Here is a 24,621-nt window from a genome sequence, read left to right as displayed (position 1 = left end):
AACATAAAGGCAACATAATACATTCAAATAAACAGCAATGCAATACATTACAATTCACATTTAAGTCGGCCTGAAGTTTAAGAGATTGTCTTTACCTCACAATCTCGTAATGTTCCCAAAAAACTCTTTTGTCTCGAGTCTGCAAGGAACTTAATCTCTCTCACACTTGTACCTTGATGGCTGTTTGGCTGGCATGAATATATGATGTTTTGCCTAGCAGTCTTACTGTTTAATCGTAGGAATCTCATCTGTACCACACTGGTTCCTGTGTAATCAAACTATAAAGAAATAATGACCAAATATACAACATCCAACCACCCATACATTATAGTTAGAGCTTATTTGGGTTGTTTATTCTTAAGTAACATACCTGAAAGCCACCATCTTTAGAGCTCAACCAAGTAAATGAATCTGGCCTGGAGTCTTTGAGCCAGGATCTCATCGGCATCTGAAGCAAAGAGGTCTCTCATTAACAGCCTAATATTGATAATAGGCCTATACAAAAACATGTATGCTAAGGAAATGTCTGCTTACTTGTGGCTGCAGGGGTGGCAAGCATGTTTGGCCACCTGAACTAAAGTTGCAATATACTAGTAAAGCATCAGCTGAACTGCCCTGATTTGGGTCGATGTAATACATTCCTGAGACAAACCAATGAAAAACCATTAACAAAAAGTTTCTTTAATCACTATGCACAGACTGGTATACTTAAGACGATAACACCCATGCGAATGATTCTGACCATTAGAAAAGTTGGGATAACAGAGCATTAACTCCAAGCATGTGGTCGCTGGATGCTCCTTAGAGCCATCTGGTGGATCTATGAAGAGTCGCAGGTCTTGCTGAAGGGAGTCAAGCAGCATCAGAATAAGTGTATAGTTGGGCTTGTCAGACTGGTACATCAGGTCCTGAGGTGTGAGAAAAGCATTTTGCCATTTGACAACTGGACAGTGGGATAAAAGTCCTACTTTCTACCTATCAGAATAAACATGGTGTTATTATGCATGGAATACAATGAATGGCTTTGGAGCAAGCACATCTTGATCAATTATCACCAACTTACATTTAGCTGAGTCAGTGTTAGGTTCACAGATAATCCTGGAGGACCTGGAAAACCTGGTGGGCCCTAAAATGGCACATTTAGTTATAGTTACTAAAACAGGCATTTTGCTGAATATTTTGTAAAATCCTATTCAATAGAGAATAATGTATCTTGAGTACTGTCAAACTCACAGTAGGTCCTCTCTCTCCTTTTGGACCAGAAAGTCCTGGATTTCCTTTTAAACCCTAAAGATAAAAAGTTAACAGGTATGGGGCTCTATTTTCATAAGTGTGCAAAGTGCAGCGCTATGACCATGTGCGACGCCTTATCCAATTTTTGTGGGAGCGCTAATTCTAAGTACAATTTTCATGCTGCCACAAATCGCAAGTGACTGGGAGTGTTTGCACTATTTGTGGGTGTATTGTATGTTAATGAATTGGCGTAAAGTGCAATTTGTCGTGATGCTGCACACCCTGCCCCTAATCAGGCTAATCAAGCCTCAGAGAGGGATAAAGGCCGACTGGAGACTGCAGTGCGAGAGAGAGAGATTTATGGGCAGCTGTCCGACACCTTTGTGTGTTTGTCTTTTTGTTTAAGTTCCTTATTAAAATATTATTTATATTGTCAAGCCGGTTCTCTGATGCTCGTCGTAGAGTCCTCGACACTGCCATCCACCCAGGGGAGCGCCACTGCCATCCGCCGGAGTAGCCCGACCGGCCGGACGCGGGGAACGGCCGCCATCCGCGGGGCGAGTGGGGACTGGACGTCCCCCAGAAACACGGAGGAGTCGAGAGAAGTCCGGCGTCCATGAGGGGGAGGAGGGAAGGGACTCCCCGACCGTCTGGTGCGGTAGGAGTAGGGGCGGAGGAGTGTCCCCTTGGGTAGCTGGGAACACAGAGGGGCGTTCTGTCCGCTGGGGGTCGGAGGTTTGACTCCGCTCCGCCCAGGGAGGAGCGGCTGTCGTATGCCAGAGATTGTGGAGGAGTGATCGGGGACCATGCAACAGCACATCAGAGAACTGGCTTGACAATATAAATAATATTTTAATAAGGAACTTAAACAAAAAGACAAACACACAAAGGTGTTGGACAGCTGCCAGTAAATCTCTCCCTCTCTCGCACTGCAGCTTCCAGTTGGTCTTTATCCCTCTCTGAGGCTTGATTAGCCTGATTAGGGGCCGGGTATGCAGCATCACGACCCGGCCCCGCCCTCCGCCCTGTCACAACGTCTTATCTGAGTGCAAAGTCTAAACTTAGTTCCTGTATTTGCAGTTTGGAGATCCACCAGCAGGTAGTAATAAAGTCCATGTCCAAACTCTGAAAATATAGTGGAACATCAAATTATGTCAAAGACGATCACTGTTGTAGCTGTTTTATGAAACAAATATTCATGAGATTTGTGTTAAACTATCTTTAGGTAATGGTTTATTTTTCAATTATTATTGTTTATATTTACAATTGTATTTCTGATCTAATTTGTGTTGGTATTTTTCCACCTATTGTCATAGGTGTTTTTTAAGTCACCACAAAAGGGACCGGTGGAACTTGGACAGAGAGAAAAAAGCTTGTATTTGGTATGATTTATTTGACCACTTAGTTATTTTGAGTATATTTTCACATTCTTTGAAGTGTAATATGAATTAAGAAATATTTTTGGTTTGGGGGGCCTGGGTTTTGTTGAGTACGGACGCTGACTACCACCCCTGGAGTCGCGAGTTCGAATCCAAGGTGTGCTGTGTACTCCAGCCAGGTCTCCTAAGCCACCAAATTGGCCTGGATGCTAGGGAGGGTAGTCTCACATGGGGTAACCTCCTCGTGGTCGCAATTAGGAGTTATTGCTCTCAATGGGGCATGTGGTAAGTTGTGCATGGATCGTGGATAGTAGCATGAGTCATGCAGGGATTGACTGTCTCAGAAGCAACTGAGACTTGTCCTCCACCACCCGGATTAAGGTGAATAACTGCACCACCACGAGGACCTACTAAGTAGTGGGAATTGGGCATTCCAAATTGGGAGAAAAGGGGATTAAAAAAAAGAAAAAAAAGATATTGTTTAATTTTGTTTTCAATAAATTTAATTTTACTAAATCAAAATTGACCCGTAAAAGTGAAATGCTTCAGCTGATACAATCACTGTATATACTAACAATGATTTTTGTGTCAGTAGACAAATGGCTAATACTTTTAATAGGTTAATAGGCTAATACTTACATTCTTTATAATTTAACGGAGCGTAAATGCAAGAAATATGCTTGACATGCAACAGGGACATGGTTAAGTGCACAAAAGAACAGAAATCCATATTTCTATTCTTCTAATTAATTGCATACAGTTCTTTTACACTACCATCTTCTTATGAATGTGCTGTCTTTGTTTATATTGCTGGTGCTTGTCAGGGAATAAACTATATTGTAGAACACAGACATTGTCTGAGAAGAACCTCCAAATTAAATTGCACCTGACCCAGTCCATTAGCTATTTGCATGCACAATTTCACCAAACCCACTTGCGCCTAGACTTAGCTCATGCTTGCACAAAAATACCAAGACTTCATGGCCATGCTCATTGACTTTGCATGTATGACTTATGGCATAAGCACTGCACTTAGCACTAGTGCTCTTAAAATAGGGCCCTCGGAATAAACATCTATATGAGGAAATATTAATTATGAAATTATTAAACATTAATTGCAAAAGTGGACAAGACAAAGCATCCATTTTAAAACAACTGTTCCAAACCTTTTCTCCAAACAGCCCCTGTGGAATAATGAAATAAACAGTTAATCATCTGTATGGATGTTTTTATTATCTTATTGGGCAGTTTTTACAGATTTGTTGTTCCATTTTGTGCATAACAGTTTTATGGAGAATAAAAACGAATGATGATCACTTACAGGCATCCCTGGTAGACCTGGGATCCCTCTTTGACCTGTTGGTCCAATATCTCCCTAAAAGAGGCACAAATTACACTTTACATGCAAATGATCCACATACATACAGTATATATGATGAATGTATCCAAGAATGCCACCTGCTCTCCCTTAGGTCCATTTCTCCCATTCTCTCCATATATGCCCTGCTTCCCCTGAAACAAACAAACAGAGACTTAAACAATCCAAATAAAAAAAGTGAAGGAATTCTGCACACAAAATAGTATTAGGTGTAAAATAGGAGGTTTTTTTTCCAGTTTCCTCTAGAATTTGATTGTGATGAACACAAGTACCTTCAGTCCCTCTCCCCCTGGAGGACCAAGTGACCCGATTTCCCCCTTCTCTCCCTGCAGACAAAAATAAAAGCAATTCTAGCTTCAAGGTTCTTATTTGTGTCACTAGCAGTTCTAACATAACATTTCCAGGGTTAAGGTCCTGTACCTCAAAGCCTTTTTCACCCTTCTCTCCTTTCTCACCTTGAATGCCTGGTAAACCCTGAAACAATATAGAGAAAATCTGGTTATCCAAAGCAAAATTGAAATCTTTACAAGTTCCCCCTAGAACCTGCTTAAAATACCCCTGGTTGGGAATAAATGATTTAACCTATGTTATTTAATCATAGACCACTGAAAATATATGTTTTTTATTAATTAATAAAACAAAATCAGGGCTAAGTTACCCCCCAACCCCAAACCCCAAATACACTTACATATAATCCTGGTCTGCCTGGAGGTCCAGACATTCCTAGTGTCCCCTTCAGTCCCTGTTACAATTTAAACAAGCTGGTGAAATTTCTGATAAATTCTGAAAAATACGTGTCTTAAAATGAGAAATGAATAAAGGAGTACCTTCTCCCCTCTGGGTCCACTGAGGCCTCTTTGACCAGTGGTTCCTCTTTTCCCCTAAGAGTGACAGAATGACTCAAATTCTGCTTCTAGTGCTGAGAATGTTCTTCAAAAACCACAATGACTCTCACTGTACTTACTCTCCTTCCAGCATGCCCAGTTTTTCCTAGAGCTCCTTCTCGACCATAATTTCCCTAAAAAGTACCTTAGTTAATACTTAGTGATCGTTTATTAAGAAATGAATTGAACAGTTGGAGTAGGGAAGAGTGAATGGATAACTGACAATAGTTTTATTACAAAGTCATAAGAGATTAAGAGATAAAGATCATCCTGACCTTCTGACCTTTATGTCCCTCTCTTCCCTGAGGTCCAGCTCTGCCTTTTGGGCCCTAAAAAAGTAAAAAAAAAGAAATAGAACAATTAAAATAACATTTGAAGTTAAGAAAGTGTAAGAATCTATTTCACAAACACCTAACCCTAGGTATTAACCTAGTTAAGTTCACCCTAAAATGAAAATTCTCTCATCATTTACTCACCCTTATTCCATCCAAGATGTGTATGACTTTCTTCTGCTGAACACAAATGAAGATTTTTTAGAAGTACACTACCATTCAAAAGTTTGGGGTCACTTGTCTCAAATGTTTCTCATGATCTTAAAAATCTTTTGATCTGAAGGCGTATGCTTAAATGTTTGAAATAAGTTTTGTAGACAAAAATATATCTGTGCCACCATATTAATTTATTTCATTATAAAACAAATGTAATTAAAAAAAAGTTTTTGAAATTGATGATTGGACCAAATAATAAAGAAAAGCAGCCAATAAGTGCCCAACATAGATGGGAACTCCTTTAATACTGTTTAAAAAGCATCCCGGGTTGATACCTCAAGAAGTTGGTTGAAAATGCCAAGAGTACATTTCTGCAATATCTAGGCAAAGTGTGGCCACTTTGAAGATGCTAAATATAACACATTTTTATTTATTTTGGATTTTTTTTCACAACATAATTCCCATATTTCCATTTCTATTATTCCATAGTTGTGATGACTACTATTATTCTAAAATGTGAAAAAATAAAATTTAATGAGTAAGTGACCCTAAACTTTTGAACGGCAGTGTATATCTCAGCTCTGTAGGTCCATACAATGCAAGTATATGGTGACCCAAATTTTGACGGTCCAAAAAGCACATAAAGGAAGCATACAAATAATTAATAAAACTCCAGTGGTTAAATCCATGTCTTCAGAAGTGAAATGGATAAGTGTGTGTGAGAAAGATCAATATTTAAGTCCTTTTACTATAAATTCTACTCCCTGACCCTGGTGGTTATAGGCACAAAAAATGTGATTTGCCAAAAAAAAAGAAAGTGAGGATTTAGTAAAAAAGGAATTAAATATGAATCTGTTTCTCATCCATACCTAACATACCACTTCTTAAGGCATGGGCTTAACCAGTGGAGTCTTTTAGGTTACTTTAATGCCTCTTTTAAATGCTTTTTGGATCTTCAAAATTTTGATTCCCATAAACTTGCATTGTGAGAACCTACAGAGTGGAGATATTCTTCTAAAAGTCAGTTTATGCGTTAAGCAGAAGAAAGTCATACACATCTAGTATGGCATAAAGAGTCATAACTATCCATTTTAACTTCAGCTCAAAACTCACCCTGCCCTGTTTGTTCTGTGGACATAAATTACTCTTAAAGTGTGCAGCTTGTTGAGGAGAGGTGTGCCATAACTATTCTAAAGAAATGAAATGGCAAAATAAATAAATAAAAAGAAAAAGCACAAATTGCTTCATGTTTAGTAATGTTTAAAGAAAGGCATATAATGAAAATAGGTACTTACACTCAATTTAACCCAAACATTACATTCAAATGTAATCAGATTAGATTAACCTTTTAGGCAATCTAAATTACTACATTACTGATTACAATTTTAGTAATCTACCAAACATTGTCCAAGCCATATCTAGGGACCAGAATATCATAGAGATTGGGGGGTAGTCTCTTTTAACTTGGCCTAATAAGCAGACACTGAGCAACCACTTACAGTAGCAACAACCAAGCAACAACATAGTAGCAACATGTTAAAAACCACACGGGGGGCCTGGCGAGTATTGACACTGACTACCTCCCCAGGAGTTACAAGTTAGAATCCATGGTGTGCGGAGTGACTCCAGCAAGGTCTCCTAAGCAACCAAATTGTCCTGGTTGCTAGAGAAACCTCATCATGGTCGCGATTGGTGGTTGTCACTCTCAATGGGGTGTGTGCTAAGTTTTGTGTGGATCGCGGAGAGTAGCGTGAGCCTTCACATGCGGAGTCTCCACCGTATTGACCATCTCAGAAGCAGAGGCAACTGAGACTTGTCCTCTGCCACCCAGATTCATGTGAGTAGCCACGCCACCATGAGGAACAACCAAGTAGTGGGAATCGGGCATTCCAAATTGGGAGAAAAGGGGATAATGCTGACTAGAGCTGGGTATTACCAGCCAATTCACAACACGATACGTATTGCGATACACATGTTAGGATTCAATACATCACGATCAATCACAATATCATGATTCAATCCTGATTCACAAGCTTTCAATTTACCTTTATTTGGGTATATTTCAGTTACAATGTCCATTCCCCTTCTGTCACTCACTCGACGTTGTGTCGAATGAAGTGACACAAGGGGTCTTCCTGGGACGCCAAACGTACCTCTGAACCTGAGAAAAGGCCAATGTCAAGTTGGCATACAGAATATGCATGCAACACCCCGGACATATGGGTTTAAAGGGATGCGGGGCAGCGAGTGCCAGTCAGAATTTTTCTTTGGAACCGAATGGTTGTGCAACAGCAAGCTGAGTTCACCACTGTTTCACTCACCTCTACTGGCGATAAGCACTGCTGTTGGATCTACGGCGCGTTTCCAGCTGGCATTCTTTCTCTCTGCACGCTGTGCAGTCTACACCCCAGGGCGCTTCAACAGCGCTTTCATTGCCTGAAAAAGTGTTTCTCCTCCTAAAAAGAGTTTATTTCCTCTAAAAAAGTTTGAGTTCCCACACATAAATGAGCAATGCACAGCATGCGTTTAACGTCCATTTCAGGATGCGTCTTTTTAAAGATGTCTTTCTGCCTCTGTGTAGTTCCTGGATGCGATTGATTTCTCTCCACTTCTGACAGTCATGTATGCTGCCTCGCGTGCCTGGGCTGCGATCACACGCAGTGTTTTATGAATGGTTCATGTTCTCAGTGCGAGAACATAGCCATGGCAACATTGCGGTAGCAGCTTTCTTTTCTCACGAGAGAAAGCCACTTCATCCGGCCCCCGCGTCGTTCCTTCTTCCCACGGGATTGAGGACGACCGGGCTGTCGATGAAGGCGATTTAGGGATAACGACAGGCTCGATTTCGCTGGTTAAATCCCCACGAATCACCCGCCCCCCCGGCACGCTTGCTTGCTTCTGTCCGAGCTCGGGCTTTCACTCCCCAATCTGTCACGCTGGCTGGCCAGGACCATCCGACTTGGCTACGTGATTCAGTTCGTAAGGCTTCCGCCTCGTTTCAGCGGTGTTCGCTCCACTTCTGTGCGCGGCGAGAAAGCCAGCGTCTTACAAGCAGAGATCACGACCCTCCTCCTCAAGGATGCAATAGAGCCCATCCCTCCAGTCGAGCTGGAGAAGGGTTTCTACAGCCTTTACTTCATCGTTCCCAAAAAAAGCGGCGGGTTGCAACTAATCTTGGACCTGCGAGTTCTTCCCTGATGTGCATGACGAGCTGACACGGTCACGGAGGGCACCTTTTACTGCCCAGAACCGACCCCTCCACTCATCCGCTCTCACGACCCTGGATGGTGGGGCGGCCCATGGGTACACGGAGGTCCCCCAGGTGGATGGAGCGGTTGCGATCCACTTGAGTCCCGAGAACGCCGCCACCTGGCGGGACCACCCAGTACTCCCCTCCAGAGCCCGTAGAATGACCTCGAAAGTCTACAGTGCCACCAGACAGGCCGCCTCCACCTTGCATGCCATGGCTCTCCTGCAAGTTCACCAAGCCAAGGCACTCAAAGATTTGCACCTGGGTAGTTCCGACCCCAACGTGCTGCAGGAACTGCGCTCTGCCACCGACCTCGCTCTCAGAGCCTTGAAGGTCACAATGCAGGGACTCGGGTGGGCGATGGCCACCCTCGTGGTCCAGGATCGTCACCTCTGGCTGAACATGGTCGAGATGCGCGATGTTGACAAGGCACGCTTTCTCAACACCCCCATCTCCCAGCTTGGCCTCTTCGGTGACACCATCTATGACTTCGCCCAGCAGTTTTTGCCGGTGAAGAAGCAGATGGCACATCTTGCCGTGGCGCCGCCAAACCAGCGCGCCCCGCCTGTTCGCCAAGGGTGTCCCCCTGTGGATAAACAACAGGTAGCTCTGCCTCAACTCGGGCCCAGCTCTCAGCCCCAGTGTCGAGCACCTCGCAGGTGGCGTACGCCCCCCGTCTCCAGGACCCCTTCCAGGACCAGGAAAGCTCCGAAGCGTTCCTGAGACAGGCGACCCAGGCAGTCAGAGACGCTCTTCTGCCTCCCGACTCGCTATTACCTGTCCCCCTGCCACGGCTGGTATGTCAAAAGCGATCGTCCCGTCAGTGCCCCTCGCGTGAGTTTAGATGCGTGGCTTTCACTTCCAAATCCGTCGCGCTGGCTGGCCAGGACCATCCGACTCGGCTACGCGATTCAGTTCGCCTGGCTCCCGCCTTGTTTCAGCGGTGTTCGCTCCACTTCCATGCACGGGGAGAAAGCCAGCGCCTTACAAGCAGAGAAGGGTTTCTACAGCCCTTACTTCCTCGTACCCAAGAAAAGCGGCGTGTTGCGACCAATCTTGGACCTGCAAGTTCTCAACCGGGCCTTAAACAGACTCCCGTTCAAAATGCTCACGCAGTCTCCATTCTGCCTCGACACCAACCCTTCTTACGGTTCACGTTCGGCGGCCAGGCGTATCAGTACAAGTACCTCCCTTTTGGCCTGTCCCTGTTCCCTCACGTCTTAAAAAAGATCACAGAAGCAGCTCTTGCCCCGCTAAGGGAAGTGGGCATCCGCATACTCAACTACCTCGATGACTGGCTCATCCTGGCTCACTCTCGAGAGTAACTGTGCGCTCACAGGGACCAGGTGCTCACGCGCCTCAGCCATCTAGGGCTTCAGGTCAACTGGGAAAAGGTTCAGAGCATCTCTTTTCTCGGCATGGAGTTAGACTCAGTCTCAATGACAGCGCATCTCACCAACGAGCGCGTTCAGTCAGTGCTCAGGTGCCTCGCTCTCTTTGAACCTGGCACAGCAGTTCCTCTATAACAATTCCAGAGGCTCCTGGGGCATATGGCATCCTCAGCTACGGCCGTGGCGCTCGGGTTGATGCATATGAGACCACTTCAGCACTGGCTACAGACTCGAGTCCCGTTACTGTTGTAACCTCCGTTCCCCGAGGGAAGGAACAAGACGTTGTGTCCCTCCTGCCACAGCACTAGACCTACCACTGTAAACGGCCATACCTTATTTTCGGCTCCTCAGTGCAAAATCCTGACTGGTACTCGCTGCCCCGCTTCCTTTTATACCCGTATGTCCGGGGCGGGGCATGCAAATTCTGTCTGCCAACTTAACATTGGCTTTTTCTCAGGTTCAGAGGTACGTTTGGCGTCCCAGCAAAACCCCTTGTGTGACTTCAATCGACACAACGTCTCGTTCCTTCCCTCGGGGAACGGAGGTTACAACAGTAACCATGATGTTTTGTTTACATGCAGAATTAAATAAATTATCTTTCAGCTATTGTTTTAATTATACAGGGGACCTTCAAACTTGTTAAATATCAGAAATATGAATTTAAATTTGTTTATTTTATCATTTTGTTCATTTTAGCTTTTTCAAAAAGTCCATGTATCCATCCATCCATCCATCTTCAACCGCTTATCCGAATTTGGGTCGCGGGGGCAGCTGCTCCAGCAGGGGGCCCCAAACTTCCCTATCCCGAGCCACATTAACCAGCTCTGACTGGGGGACCCCGAGGCGTTCCCAGGCCAGTGTGGAGATGTAATCTCTCCACCTAATCCTGGGTCTTCCCCGAGGCCTCCTCCCAGCTGGACGTGCCTGAAACACCTCCCTAGGGAGGCGGCCAGGGGGCATCCTTACCAGCTGTCCAAACCACCTCAACTGACTCCTTTCGACGCAAAGGAGCAGCGGCTCTACTCCGAGCTCCTCACAGATGACTGAGCTCCTCACCCTATCTCTAAGGGAGAAGCCCGCCACCCTTCTAAGGAAGCCCATTTTGGCCGCTTGTACTCGTGACCTAGTTCTTTCGGTCATGACCCAGCCTTCATGACCATAGGTGAGGGTAGGAACAAAAATTGACCGGTAGATCGAGAGCTTTGCCTTTCGGCTCAGCTCTCTTTTCGTGACAACGGTGCGATAGAGCGAGTGCAATACTGCCCCCGCTGCCCCGATTCTCTGGCCAACCTCCCACTCCACTGTCCCCTCACTCGTGAACAAGACAACGAGGTACTTGAACTCCTTCACTTGGGGCAATACCTCCTTCCCTACCTAGAGTACGCACTCCATCGGTTTCCATGTAGTCCATCAATAAATATGTCCTGAAATTGCATATATCATATTGCAGATATTTATATTATAAACGCTGCATGTGATCGCAGCCCAGGCACGCGAGGCAGCTTTTATGACCGTCAGAAGTGGAGAGAAATCAACCAGATCCAGGAACTACACAGAGGCGGAAAGACATCTTTAAAAAGACACGTCCTGAAAAGGACGTTCAACGCCTGCTGTGCATTGCTCTTTTATGTGTGGGAACTCAAAATCTTTTAGAGGAAATAAACTCTTTTTAGGAGGAGAAACACTCTTTCAGGCAATGAATATAAATATCATATTGCAGATATTTATATTGTTACATGTTTATTTTTACATTAATAATTTCTACTATTTACAAGTATGTACATTGATATGACAAGCAAGTGCTAAAACAGTTCTGTCTCTTTAAGACCAGTGACATGGACTTTAACAGAAGTGCTTGTTTTGGTGGAATGGCTCCTTTACAGCATCCGTGCTGTGTGTGATTAGAATTTAATGTTTCTATTGTTGTTTTTGATGAATTACTGAATATAAAGAACAGAAAGTGTATTAAGAGAGACATTATTCAATGACAAATGGTTTCCATGCGTCTTTGGACACACATTACACGAAAAGGGTCAAGACTTTTACTCTCAGCATGCAGTGAAAAGATCTCATTGCTGAACTTCTGCAAATGCCCAAAAAGGCTTGCAGATAGAAAGAAAAAGCAATCTTGGGATTTTAAGAATCAGCATCAGGATTGTTCAAATGAAGATCACAATTAAGAAGGGGGTCAATAGTTTTGTCCAGCCCTAGAGCCAAACGTGTGAGAGAGGCCCAGTGTGAGTGTGTCTGCGAGAGAAACAGGCTCAGTGTCAGCCTCTCTTGTGCCTCATAGAAGAGCTTTTAACTTCACTGAGGAACACTGCTTTGAGTTAGTACTTACTGTAGACGACCTGCTTCTTTATTTAAATGCTGGACATGATATAAATACACAAATAGTTGAATATAAATATCGATACATGGATCTAAAGTATCAATACAATATCTTGAGGAAAAGTATTGCGATATAGATATTTGATTGTATTGACAAAGCCCTAATTCTAACCTGGGGTCCTGGTGGGCCAATTGGGCCCTGAGCACCCACTTCTCCTGGAGGTCCCTGCAAATAAGGGAAAGACCCGCTGAATAAAATTAAGATTAGATTGATGGTGTCTAAAAACAAAACAACAACAATATTGCAAAGTTCTGCATTTAATGACAAATTGGTCAAATTGTACCTGTGTTCCTGACAATGCAGAGGATCCTTTGGACCCAGTGAGACCCAGTGGTCCCTGGACAAGACCCATTCATCAGTTGGCACAAAGCATACCTAATTTACATATGATTAAAAAAAAATCTAATTTATCAGAGTCTTACCATCTGCCCTAGAGGTCCTTGTCTTCCTGGTTCACCTTTAGGTCCCCCTTTTCCTGGCATACCCTTGGGGCCCAGTAATCCCTCAGGGCCTCTGAGACCCACGGCTCCCTGCAATACAAGTATTATTTGTCTCTTTAAAGTCTAGCACATCACAATTTACCATGAAATGGGTAGTCATACTAACCTGAGGTCCTGGCTTCCCCATAACCCCTTTTAAACCTCTCTGCCCAGCTATTCCCTGTAGACATAAAAAGAATTAATGACTTTAATTTGAACCTTCATTTGAGAGGTTTACCTCAAAGCTTTCTGTAATCCTAGTGAGGAGTCAATCTAGATTCAAAAGGGACATTGAATGAAATGTTATGTGAAGAGAACTTATGTGGTTTTCACCATCTCATATTCTTGCGCTCAGTTCAATTGTATATGCAAATCAAAAGATGTTGTTTAACTCAAGTTGTGAGTTTACCTGATCGCCTTGATCTCCTGGATGGCCAGTGACACCAGGTGATCCAGTTTCTCCCTTATAAAACCAAGAGCAGGTCAGTTACATTGGGAAATGTATAAAGTAATGCTGATCTATGACAAGGATCACTTATGAAAGAAACAAGAGGCAAGAGCTTTGTGATACCTTTGGACCTGGTGAACCATTAGCTCCTGGTGGTCCCGGTGGGCCCATTAAACCCTGCAACAACAAACCAAACCTATCGACTCAACCAAGTGTGTTTTACATAAAAGAATATACAATCATATAAACTATATACATTTATGTAAACTACAATAAATACATGAAAATTATACCTCTAGGCCTATCAAGCCAGATGGACCAGTCTCTCCCATCAACCCATTCTGGCCCTGGTGAAGACACATTCACCATTCAAATCACGACAAACTTACAGGAGAAAACTTATACTATATATTAGCGATGTTCCCCTTAAGCTAGATGCATGTACACACTAATGTGACTTCACTAACTTGTGCTCCAAAGTAGCCTTTGTTCCCCTTAACTCCTCGTTCTCCTTGATCCCCCAAAAATCCAGATAGCCCTTGTTGCCCAGATGATCCTCGATCTCCAGGGTCACCCTAATTGAATAAGAATGTGGCTACTTCACTTTATTGAAGAATTTGTGTAATGATAGATCAGTGTAAATAAATACCTCAGTGATTGAAACACATTTAGCTTATTAATAACAATTATTAAACCTTTTGTCCTTTAGGACCTGGGTTTCCAATATCACCTGGAGGTCCGATCCCTTCCTGCATATAAAGATCATACATGAACATCATGTAAATATAGCTTATTGTTATCCATTTTAAATGAGTGAAAAGTCCTCAAAATTTTGCTTTTTTTTTGTTGACAGCCCCAGTCCTCATTTGTTTTCATTATATGAAAAAGAGAAGAAATAACGTCATACGGGTTTGGCAAGACATGAGGATGAGATGACAATTTTCAATTATTCCTTAAGGATAAATAGATGAATAACTGGACTTGAAGCATCAGGCAATCAATGAAACTGACCTCTTTGCCACTTGGTCCTGGCTCACCCTGCGTTCCCTGAGATCCCCGAGGCCCTGGCTCTCCTGGAGGTCCATTTGGACCAGGCTTTCCAATGGGTCCAGGTGATCCCTTAGATCAAAAACACTAAATAAATCATTTGACATAAAAGAGCCAAGAGCGACAACTGATAGAAACAATGTTAAAGTAGTTCACCCAAATTTCTCTAAATTGTTTAGAATAATATCTCAGCACTTAGATCTATACAATGCAAGTGAATGGGTACCAACAAACTGAAGCTCCAAAAAGCACATAAAGCCAGGTTAAAAGAAATCCTCATGACTTGTGGTTTAATCCATATCTTCAAAAGCGATATGATAGGTGTGGGTCAATATTAAGCAGATCAATATTAAAGTCCTTTTCACTATAAAATTCTCCTCCCTGTCCAGTGGGTGTCGATATATATGAAGACTGCGAATTGCCAAAAACAAAATAATGTGAAAGTGAAAGGGGAGACTGATAGTAAAAAATAATTGGATTTAACCACTGGACTTTTACACTGCCTTTATATAACTTCTTTATGCTCTTTCAAAATATGTTGTACACATTCACTTGCATTCTGAGGACTTACAGAGCAGAGATATTCTTCTAAAACACTGTGTTCAGCAGAAGAAAGTCATACACATCTGGGATGGCATGAGGTCGAGTAATAGTACATTTTTGGGGTAACTATCCCTTTAAAGTGAAAATTCTCAATTTCATTCTCATGACATTCTTCTGCAAAACACAAATTAAGATTTTTAGAAGAAGATTTATCTCTGTACATCCATATAATGCAAGTGAATGGGTGCCAGAAATTTGACGCTCCAAAAAGGACATGAAGGCAGCATAAAAGTAATCCATAAAACTCCAATGGTTAAATCCATATCTTCAGAAGTGATATGATAGGTGTGGGTGAGAAACATCAATATTTTTGCTAGAAATTATTCTCCCTGCCCAGTAGGCACCAAATACACAAGAATGTGAAAGTGAAAGTGGAGATTGACTAGGCAGGAATATTGAACTGTTTCTCACCCACACCTATCAAATCAATTCTGAAAACATTGATTTATGGTCTTATGGATTACTTTTATGTTGGCCTATGTCATTTTTGGAGCTTCAAAATGTTGGCACCCATTCACTTGCACTGCATGGACCAAAAGAGCTGAGAAATTCTTCTAAAATATTTGTGTTCTGCTGAAGAAAGAAATTAATGCACATCTGGGATGGCATGAGGTTGACTAAATTATGAGATCATTTTAATTTGTGGATATAAACCATCCTCAATATGTGGCATTGGTTTAGTATACATTAATGTAGGAACTTACATATTCCCCTTTTGCCCCTGGTGGACCCTCCAAACCAGCTGGACCAGGATGACCCTATATGCACACAGAGGTCAATTTAAACAGTATATGCAAATTTTCTCTGAATTTGACTAAAAGGTGGTGTTACTGCACACTAACAAAACTCTCCAGCACTAAAGACTATCTAACTTTCCCTATATAAAACATTCTCCTCATAACATTAAAGTATGATGCCTGCTATTGTTTTTAGTAACTAGAGAAAATTGATTTAACAGACTCAAAAGCGACCAGCCCTAATAGCAAATAATGAACTGACCTGTTGCCCATCTAATCCAACAGAACCAGGGTCACCTGGAGGTCCTGGAACTCCCTAAAAATAGAGAATTATGAATCAAACGCTTAGTGCTATGTGTTGTGCAAGTCATTTAAAAAAAATCTATACCTGCTGCCCTTTCTCTTCAGTTTGACCAACCATTCCACTTGCTCCCGGTGAGCCCTGAATAATTGCAGAATAAGATCACATACAAATACTGTACATCGAATACAAACTCAGAATTGTTACTTTAAAGCTATCCTAAAAATACGCTGCCTGGCCACAAAAAAATTAGCATACTCTAATATTTCATTGGACCTCCTTTAGCTTTGATTACGGCATGCATTTGTCATGGCATTGTTTCAACAAACTTATGCAATATCACAACATTTATTTCCATCCAGAGCTGCATACATTTTTGGCCGAGATCTTGTAAAGTCTTCTCCTGCACATCCCAAAAACTTTCAATGGGGTTAACATCAGGACTCTGTGGTGGCTAATTCATGTGTGAAAATGTTTCTTGAAACACTCTTTCACAATTTGAGCCCAATGAATCTTGGCATTGTCGTCCTGCAAAATGCCTGTGCCGTCAGAGAAGAAAAAATCCATTGATGGGAAAATCTGGTCATTCAGTACATTCAGGTAGTTACCTGACTTGAAGCAACCCCAGATCATAACACTGCCTCCAGAGGCTTGTACAGTGGGCACTATGCATGACGGGTGCAGCACTTCATGTGATTCCCTTCTTTCTCTGAAGCGCCCATCACTATGTAATAGGGTAAATCTATAATCTTCAGACCACATAACGTTTTTCCATTGCTCCACAGTCCAATCTTTATGCTCCTATTAGCCTCACTAACAAGTGGCTTTTCTTGTGGCCACATAGCTTTTTAGTCACAATCTGTAAGTTCTCGTCGTATTGTGTGAGTGAAAATTATCTTACTTTCAGTATTAAACATAGCCGTGATTTCTACTGTCAATTTTGTGACTTCAAGCATTTTAGTGATCTCTGATCATGATTATTTCCGATCACATCTTCCGCGAAGCTGACAGTTCACCATTATACTTCAAGGTTTCAATAATGCATTGGAAAGTACTTTTTTTGTGTGTGAGAGATTTTTCTCCCCTTTTCTCCCCAATTTGGCATGCCCAATTCCCAATGTGCTCGTGGTGGTGGAGTGACTTGCCTCAATCCGGGTGGCAGAGGACGAATCTCAGTTGCCTCCGTGTCTGAGACTGTCAATCCGTGCGTCTTATCACGTGGCTTGTTGAGCGCGTTACCGCGGAGACCTAGCACGTGTGAAGGCTTCATACAATTCTCTGCAGCATTCACACACAACACACCACGTGCCCCACTGAGAGCTAGAACCACATTATAGGGACCACGAGGTGGTTAACCCAATGTGACTCTACCCACACTATAGCAACAGGGCCAATTGGTGGCTTAGGAAGCCTCACTGGAGTCACTTTGGATTTGAATTTAAGATTCCAGGTGTGGTAGTCAGCGTCTTTACTTTCGTTGGACAGTTCTAAATCCAATTCCAGTTATTTCAGCAATCTCTGCATATTAATCACTGCAATAAAGATCCAATCATGAGATCTTTAGTATCAGCTTATTTAAATCCAAATGGCTACTTTTTTTATGGCCAGGAAGTGTACAATGTTCAAAATGAGGGGTACCCACTCACTGGCAATCCAACTGGACCTTGTTTTCCTTGTGGCCCCTGAGAGCCTTGGCTCCCTGGGGGGCCTCGCTTTCCAATCATACCCTCAGTCCCAGGCAGGCCTAGGGGTCCCTTAATTTTCAAATATATATATATGCATGCATGAAAGTACAACAAAGCACACTTGACATTATTCCTCAAATACTATGTCTAATGGTTTTTCTGATCATGATACAAAAAGCGATATATTCATCAACATCAGACCATAAGGTAATTTATAATTATCATACAATACATGCAAACCTTAGAGTAGAAAAATTTAAAATGCATGCTTCGAAGAAGGCTACTTACAGACACTCCTTGGAAGCCAACAGGACCTGACTCCCCTTGACGACCCTAAATAATTGAAAACATTATGGAAAAATCACAAAAAAAAAATCATCATAAAGCTTTAAAATATAGAGCGGAGAAGAAACTTCACCGGTGGTCCAGAAGGGCCCCTCTCACCAGCCAGGCCAGGTAAACCCTAAGGAGGATAACGGTGTAAATAAAACTTAAATTAGAAAGTACTTAAGTGTTATAACATTAGGAACATTAGATGGTAATACTTATCAACTGAAATAAATGTAAATTTACAGGTGGACCCTTTGCTCCTGGTGGCCCCACAGGTCCCCTAATTCCTGGTTCACCCTGCAGATTTACACAACATATATTAAAACAGATCCAACAGAATGATCCAATAAATCTTCAAAGTGCACTGTAACATATTTACAGCTGAGAGTAAGTTCTAACCCTCTCTCCTATGTGACCTGGTCGTCCACGAAGGCCTATGGCTCCTGGATAACCCTGAGAGCAAGAAAACATCATACAGAATCAAATCTTTGCTGAAATTACCAGAATTTTCATGCAAGTTATGGCTGTTTTTGCTGAATAGTGCTCGTTTGAAGCTGGTCTAACTAGTGGATCAGCATAGTCATGCTGTGGGAAAAGTCTCTGGTCTTTTGAGCAGGGATCATGAACAGTATACAGTCATGGAGCACTTTATTAGGAACATCATTAGGTACAATAATAATCATATATAAAAGATAATAATTCAAGTGATTATCTAATCAGCCAATTATGTGGCAGCAGTGCAATGCAGAAAATCATAAAGATATGGGTCAGGATGATTAGTTAAGATATACTTCATACAAAATCGAAAAACTTTTGGGTATGACATCATTTAAAAAAAAATCTGGACAAAAAGAAGGTGTTTTGTGTTCATTTCAGCAGTTCGTTATGGCTCACATGGGTGAACTTTTAGGAAAACTTCTATCTGGCTGCTAAACACCTTTTTCGGTCATCGGTAGGTGTGACCTGAAGCTCCACCTACTACTTTGTTTACATTGTTCAGTCAGTATTAATCATGAACGCACTGGCGGATAAAGGTATTAGCGAGCTGGTACAAATGTACCTACATCTGTAGGTTTGTTCGAATAAAAACATTTCCCAAGAAGATGTCAAGCAGTTATTTGTATTTTTTTATTAGTCTATGAAAGGAATCAAATCGTGCAAATTCACTCAAATGCCATCTTATTTTTATGCACGTCAAAAAGACACCCTCAGCGGTGTGGAGGGTGTTTGAATGTTCACAAATAGTATACCTTTGCTCATCTGTTTAGAACTTCCTTTTTCCCTGAACGAAGTATGAAGAAGAATTTTCTAGAATTACATTGGGGCCTTTAATGTTCACATCAATCATCAGAATGGGGAAAAAAAAATTTATCTCAGTGATTTCGACCGTGGTATGACTGTTGGTGCCAGGCGGGCTGGTTTGAGTATTTCTGTAACTGCTGATCTCCTAGGATTTTCACACACAACAGTCTCTAAACTTTACTCAAAATGGTACCAAAAACAAAAAAAGCATCCAGTGAGCGGCAGTTCTGTGGATGGAAACACCTTGTTGATAAGAGAGGTCAATGGAGAATGGCCAGTAGTGCAAGCTGACAGAAAGGCTACTTTAACTCAGATAACCACTCTGTACAATTGTAGTGAGCAGAATAGCATATCAGAATGCATATCAGCCCTTTATAAGGACCACAGTGTTCTTAAAAAAAAGTGCTCAGTGAGTGTAAGTGATTAGTTCAATATGAAATCATTGCACTTTATTAACATGAATTGGTCGTGGAGAATAATGTGGCTCTTCATCCCACATCAGACCAATTGTTGAAAGGTATCCAGAGTCATAAAGAGATGGCAAAAAATGTTAAGCCTTGCCACATCAATGTAAGCTAAAGTCATGATAGTTGACTGTTAGCAGGAATTGGACAGGATGGCACTTACATACATGCCTACAGGCCCCTGTGGACCTGCCATGCCTGGTTTTCCAGTGAAGCCCTGATAAAGAAAAAACAGTGATACTACATATAAAGACCACCCTATTACTTAGATACTTAATGTTTAATAGCAAGACACGAAACTTTGAGATGCTTACCCTCTCACCAAGAGGACCTTGGGTGCCATCTTGGCCTGTTCGTCCATGTGGGCCCTAATGAGATGAGAAATTATAGCTTGAGATGGATGTTGAACAGCATAACTTGAACAGAGAACATAGAGTCAAAGGCAAAACATACCGTAAAAGTATATGTTTTGTTTTAAAATGTGGATAGACATTTGTGTAAAATGCCTAACAAAATATATACTTTTGGGAGCACAGAGATGGTCCAATGTAATAACAAAACAAAGAGAGGACATTTTCAATGAACACAAAATATAAAGGTTTTTCATAGCACTTTGTAGCCTTTTCCAATCCACAGTTGGTTCTGCTGTTATGCTCACCTGTAAGCCTGGAGGCCCTTGTTTTCCTGATTCTCCAGTCACTCCCCTGAGGCCCTTAAGATGACAAAGATTACAGAAAAAATATATGAAATGTCCAATTCAATAAAGTGATGGCTGACATCACTAAACACGTTTCCAGTTCTTGCTTTCTTGCTGAAACAGAGATAATCCTCCCACGATGAAGTCTTTAAGCTTTTTCAGGCCAGTTTTCACTTTTTTTTGCCTATATAACATGTTCCCTCCTTTTAAGGACTAATGTCTGAATGACAAAGTGGAATGGTGGTTATAGCTCTTTATAAAGAAACGTGACCATTATTGACTGATCTTTACAACAAGCTTTTATTACAGTAGTAGTCTGCTCTCAAATGACTCAATTTAATTTTGTTTTTATTTAGCTGATGATGAAGAACATACATCAGGTCCTTTATTTCCTGGACTTCCGAGAGAACCAGAAAAACCCTGCAAGACACATACATCATGTTAACACGGAAAAAAATTTAACACAGATTTTTTTTTTCTTTTTTCTTGGTTGTAATGGTATTTGTAATTTATCTATAAAACTTGATATTAAGTGCATGAAATGGGAACCTGTGTACCAGGCTTTCCTTCTGGTCCCTCTGCACCAACTAGACCTCGAAAACCCTGCAACAAATAAACACAAACAATGAATAAGGCAATAAACAAAATATAAAACAAGTACACATAATTTATTCAATACAACATGATCCAAATCATAAGTCAAATTATATTCCCTTACCGTTATTCCAGGTATACCAGGGGGACCATGTTGGCCTGCTCGACCCTGAGCATATTAACACAAGTGAATGTGATGAGGAGTTTCCTTATCTATATTATATATTTAACATACATATACATACAGTATTGTGCAAAAAAGTCTTAAAAGCACATAAGATGCTTCACAAAAGCATTAGACTTAAGATGGCCATTTATATCTTCAGATTTAGTGTGTCAATAGGAAATACAGATGTTAGACTCCCAAACATTAATTTTGCAAATAGAAAAGATTAGAATAGAAGAACAGGGAGCCCTGCAACAGATGTCATGGCCCCCACAAAACCCCCCAATGAACATCGTGTCAGTCTGTGATTACGTGCCAGCAGTGCAATGCATGAAATCATTCAGATATCAGAATCATAATCAGAAAAAGCTTTATTGCCAAGTACGTTTTTTACGCATACAAGGAATTTGTTGCGGTGTTAAATATGGATCTGAAGCTTCAGTTAATGTTCACATCAACCATCAGAATGGGGGGAAAATGTGATCTCAGTGATTACGACCATGGCATGATTATTGGTGCCAGATGGGCTGGTTTGAGTATTTCTGTAACTGCTGATCATCCAGTGAGAGATAGGTCAACAGAGAATGGCCAGACTGGTTTGAGCTGACAGAAAGGCTATGGTAACTCATATAACCACTCTGTAGAATTGTAGTGAGCAGAATAGCATCTCAGGGCACTTTATTAGGACATACATGCATACACACACACACACACAATATATATATATATATATATATATATATATATATATATTAAATAATTCTTACTCTGGATCCTCTGGAGCCTGTTCTTCCATTACAACCAGTTTCACCCCTACTGCCCTATGTTTCATAAAAGAAAAATAACATCAAAAGATAGAGAGGTTATTGACTTGTATGTATAAAGTACAGAAGGACATAGTAAAACAGCCTTTGGCCAACATTAATGTAATTAAAGGATTAATGTAAAAGGGTAAGCTCTTCACTATAAGCATGCTTTGGTGTGATAGCTCCACCTGAAATTCATAAACTCACCTTCTGACCCTCTTTTCCAAGCATTCCCTGAGGACCTACTTCACCATTTTCTCCCTGTGGGGAAAAAGTGAAAGAGCCTTCATGGGTATACTCATAGTTCATCGTGAGCTAACTTTTCTCAGCGAATCCAAGATGGCAGCTAGTCTAAGGTCTGCCCAGTGTCTCTCTCTGGATTGATTTCATTTAAATGGATTTTATAGTACTTTATTCCTTTTAAGTTGTAGTTTTCAAGTTGTAAAAGTCATTTATATGGAAATTTCATCTTGAGCTTTTAAGAAGATTGTGGACTACTATGAGTTTAAAAATGACACTATACCTTTGCTCTGAGCTAACTTTGCTAACCTGAGCCTGATCTTACTGATCCTATTAGCCCAGGCTAAACAGAGCTAGGCAAACGGGCTTGAGCCTGCTACATTCTCCTGGAGCTTGGATAACCAGCCTGAGCCTGCTACATCTTCCTGGAGCTTGGATAACCTGCCTGAGCCTGCTACATCTTCCTGGAGCTTGGGCTAACCAGCTTGAGCCTGCTATATCCTCTTGGAGCTTGGGCTAATCAGCCTGAGCCTGCTACATCCTCTTGGAGCTTGGGCTAACCAGCCTGAGCCTGCTACATCTTCTTGGAGCTTGGGCTAACCAGCTTGAGCTTGCTACATCCTCATTGGAGCTTGGACAAACCAGCCTGAGCTTGTTACATTCTTTTGGAGCCTAGGCTAACCAGCCTGAGCCTGCTACATACTCCTGGAGTTAGGCTAGCGGGCCTGGCTTGCTTCATTTTTCTGGAGCTTGGGTAAACCAGCCTGGGTTTCACCCATCATCCTGGAGCCTAGGCTAACCAGCCTGAGCCTGCTACATACTCATGGAGTTAGGCTATCGGGCCTGGCTTGCTTCATTTTTCTGGAGCTTGGGTTAACAAGCCTAAGCCAGAAACATCATTTTGGAAGCTGGGCCATACTCTACAAGATAAACTGGTACTGTTATTAGTCATCTTTACTATTAGTAAATTAATGACGATGGCATCTTTTTTCATTCTAATTTTCTTATCCCTGTTGGTCACTTGGAACTTGAAACCGGGCACTGATTCTAGGGTGAGTTGTTTTAATAATATGGTGGGCATACAGGAAACCTACTATAGTGGCACAAAAACCAGTATTGACATGCACCAGGAACCATTACACTTTTGTTAGAACCTGGATTTCTGGATGGATTTGTATTGGGATTTGCCTAAATTGCAAATTTTTTTTGCTTTGTATAATTTGTCTTTCTCAATTAATGACAGGCATTACCTGGTTTCAGCATATGATAGGCCGGCCTTAAAATATGCTGTGAGGTGCAGATTGATTATTACACTACTCCTACTTCTATCTGGAAATGTGCAGCCCAATCCTGGCCCCTGTTTGCAATGTGTTTCAACCCCTACTGAATTTAAATCAATGCCTGGACTTAAATTTGTTCATCTAAATGTTTGCAGTTTACTACCCAAAATGGACATGGTTAGAATATGGATTGAATCTACAGATGCAGACATAGCGATAATTTCAGAAACATGGTTGAAGAAATCAATTACAAATGAAGATATAAAAGTACATGGGTATAATTTTTTCACAGTGACAGGCCGAAGAAAGGTGGTGGCGTAGCTATCTATGTTAAGTCAAGATTTGGTGCATCAGTTGTTTTGTCTGAGTCTCTCTGTAGGCAAATGGAGTTTTTGGCCTTAAATGTTGAAATATTTAAGTCCCTTTCAATAACTGTTGTGGGGTGTTATAGACCTCCATCGGCCTCCAGGGAGGCTTTATCATCTTTAAAGCTTCTTTTGTCCAGACTAAACTATAGGGAAATTTTATTGGCCGGGGATTTGAATTGGGACTGGCTAAATGTTGTTTCTGATGAATTTAAATCTTTCTGTGATTCTATCAGTCTTAGCCAGTTGGTAAATGTACCTACAAGGCCTAATCTCAAAACTCCTGACAAATCTACTTTAATTGACTTGATTTTTCCCTCATAAATTTTTATCTATGGGTGTCTTTTGTAATGATCTGAGTGATCATTGTGTTATTGCTACTTCGAGAGGCAGTAAAATACCCAAATGTAAATCGCAAATTATTAGAAAGAGAAATTTGAAATATTTTAAGGAACAAGCCTATCATCATAATTTATCTTTGATTAACTGGGGACAACTTGGCCTGTTGCCTGATGTTGAACTTGCCTGGACACTTTTTAAGGAGAATTTTGAGAATATTGTAAATAAACATGCTCCTTGGACAAAGCACAGAGTGAAGGGACGGGAAAACCCTTGGTTTTCTCCAGAGTTGTCAGACATTATCCATCAGCGAAATGTGGCATGGGCTAAAGCTAAAAATGGT

General features: G+C 41.6%; 1 protein-coding gene across 1 annotated transcript in view; it reads right to left on the bottom strand.

The window, feature by feature from the left end:
* Positions 1-24,621, bottom strand: part of LOC127629271 (collagen alpha-1(I) chain-like) — a 45,329-nt gene that overhangs the window by 2,425 nt on the left and 18,283 nt on the right. The window contains exons 19-59 of the mRNA XM_052106430.1: positions 22,262-22,315; positions 22,016-22,069; positions 21,207-21,251; positions 21,038-21,091; positions 20,864-20,908; positions 20,450-20,503; positions 20,106-20,159; positions 19,955-20,008; positions 18,425-18,478; positions 18,269-18,322; positions 18,114-18,158; positions 17,984-18,028; positions 17,657-17,764; positions 16,098-16,151; positions 15,972-16,025; positions 15,677-15,730; positions 14,334-14,441; positions 14,018-14,071; positions 13,790-13,897; positions 13,616-13,669; positions 13,446-13,499; positions 13,284-13,337; positions 13,002-13,055; positions 12,818-12,925; positions 12,679-12,732; positions 12,507-12,560; positions 5,150-5,203; positions 4,955-5,008; positions 4,818-4,871; positions 4,679-4,732; positions 4,411-4,464; positions 4,263-4,316; positions 4,071-4,124; positions 3,934-3,987; positions 3,779-3,796; positions 1,234-1,287; positions 1,064-1,126; positions 743-908; positions 535-641; positions 371-448; positions 96-278 (exon numbers count right to left, since the gene is read on the bottom strand). Of these exons, the coding sequence (XP_051962390.1) occupies positions 96-278; positions 371-448; positions 535-641; positions 743-908; positions 1,064-1,126; positions 1,234-1,287; positions 3,779-3,796; positions 3,934-3,987; positions 4,071-4,124; positions 4,263-4,316; positions 4,411-4,464; positions 4,679-4,732; positions 4,818-4,871; positions 4,955-5,008; positions 5,150-5,203; positions 12,507-12,560; positions 12,679-12,732; positions 12,818-12,925; positions 13,002-13,055; positions 13,284-13,337; positions 13,446-13,499; positions 13,616-13,669; positions 13,790-13,897; positions 14,018-14,071; positions 14,334-14,441; positions 15,677-15,730; positions 15,972-16,025; positions 16,098-16,151; positions 17,657-17,764; positions 17,984-18,028; positions 18,114-18,158; positions 18,269-18,322; positions 18,425-18,478; positions 19,955-20,008; positions 20,106-20,159; positions 20,450-20,503; positions 20,864-20,908; positions 21,038-21,091; positions 21,207-21,251; positions 22,016-22,069; positions 22,262-22,315 (2,685 nt within the window). The remainder of the gene's footprint in view (positions 1-95; positions 279-370; positions 449-534; positions 642-742; positions 909-1,063; positions 1,127-1,233; positions 1,288-3,778; positions 3,797-3,933; positions 3,988-4,070; positions 4,125-4,262; positions 4,317-4,410; positions 4,465-4,678; positions 4,733-4,817; positions 4,872-4,954; positions 5,009-5,149; positions 5,204-12,506; positions 12,561-12,678; positions 12,733-12,817; positions 12,926-13,001; positions 13,056-13,283; positions 13,338-13,445; positions 13,500-13,615; positions 13,670-13,789; positions 13,898-14,017; positions 14,072-14,333; positions 14,442-15,676; positions 15,731-15,971; positions 16,026-16,097; positions 16,152-17,656; positions 17,765-17,983; positions 18,029-18,113; positions 18,159-18,268; positions 18,323-18,424; positions 18,479-19,954; positions 20,009-20,105; positions 20,160-20,449; positions 20,504-20,863; positions 20,909-21,037; positions 21,092-21,206; positions 21,252-22,015; positions 22,070-22,261; positions 22,316-24,621) is intronic.

Source organism: Xyrauchen texanus, chromosome 3, assembly GCF_025860055.1.
Source record: "Xyrauchen texanus isolate HMW12.3.18 chromosome 3, RBS_HiC_50CHRs, whole genome shotgun sequence".
Taxonomy (NCBI): domain Eukaryota; kingdom Metazoa; phylum Chordata; class Actinopteri; order Cypriniformes; family Catostomidae; genus Xyrauchen; species Xyrauchen texanus.
The sequence above is the reverse complement of the archived record's forward strand: the minus strand, read 5'-3'. Positions and strand labels throughout refer to the sequence as shown.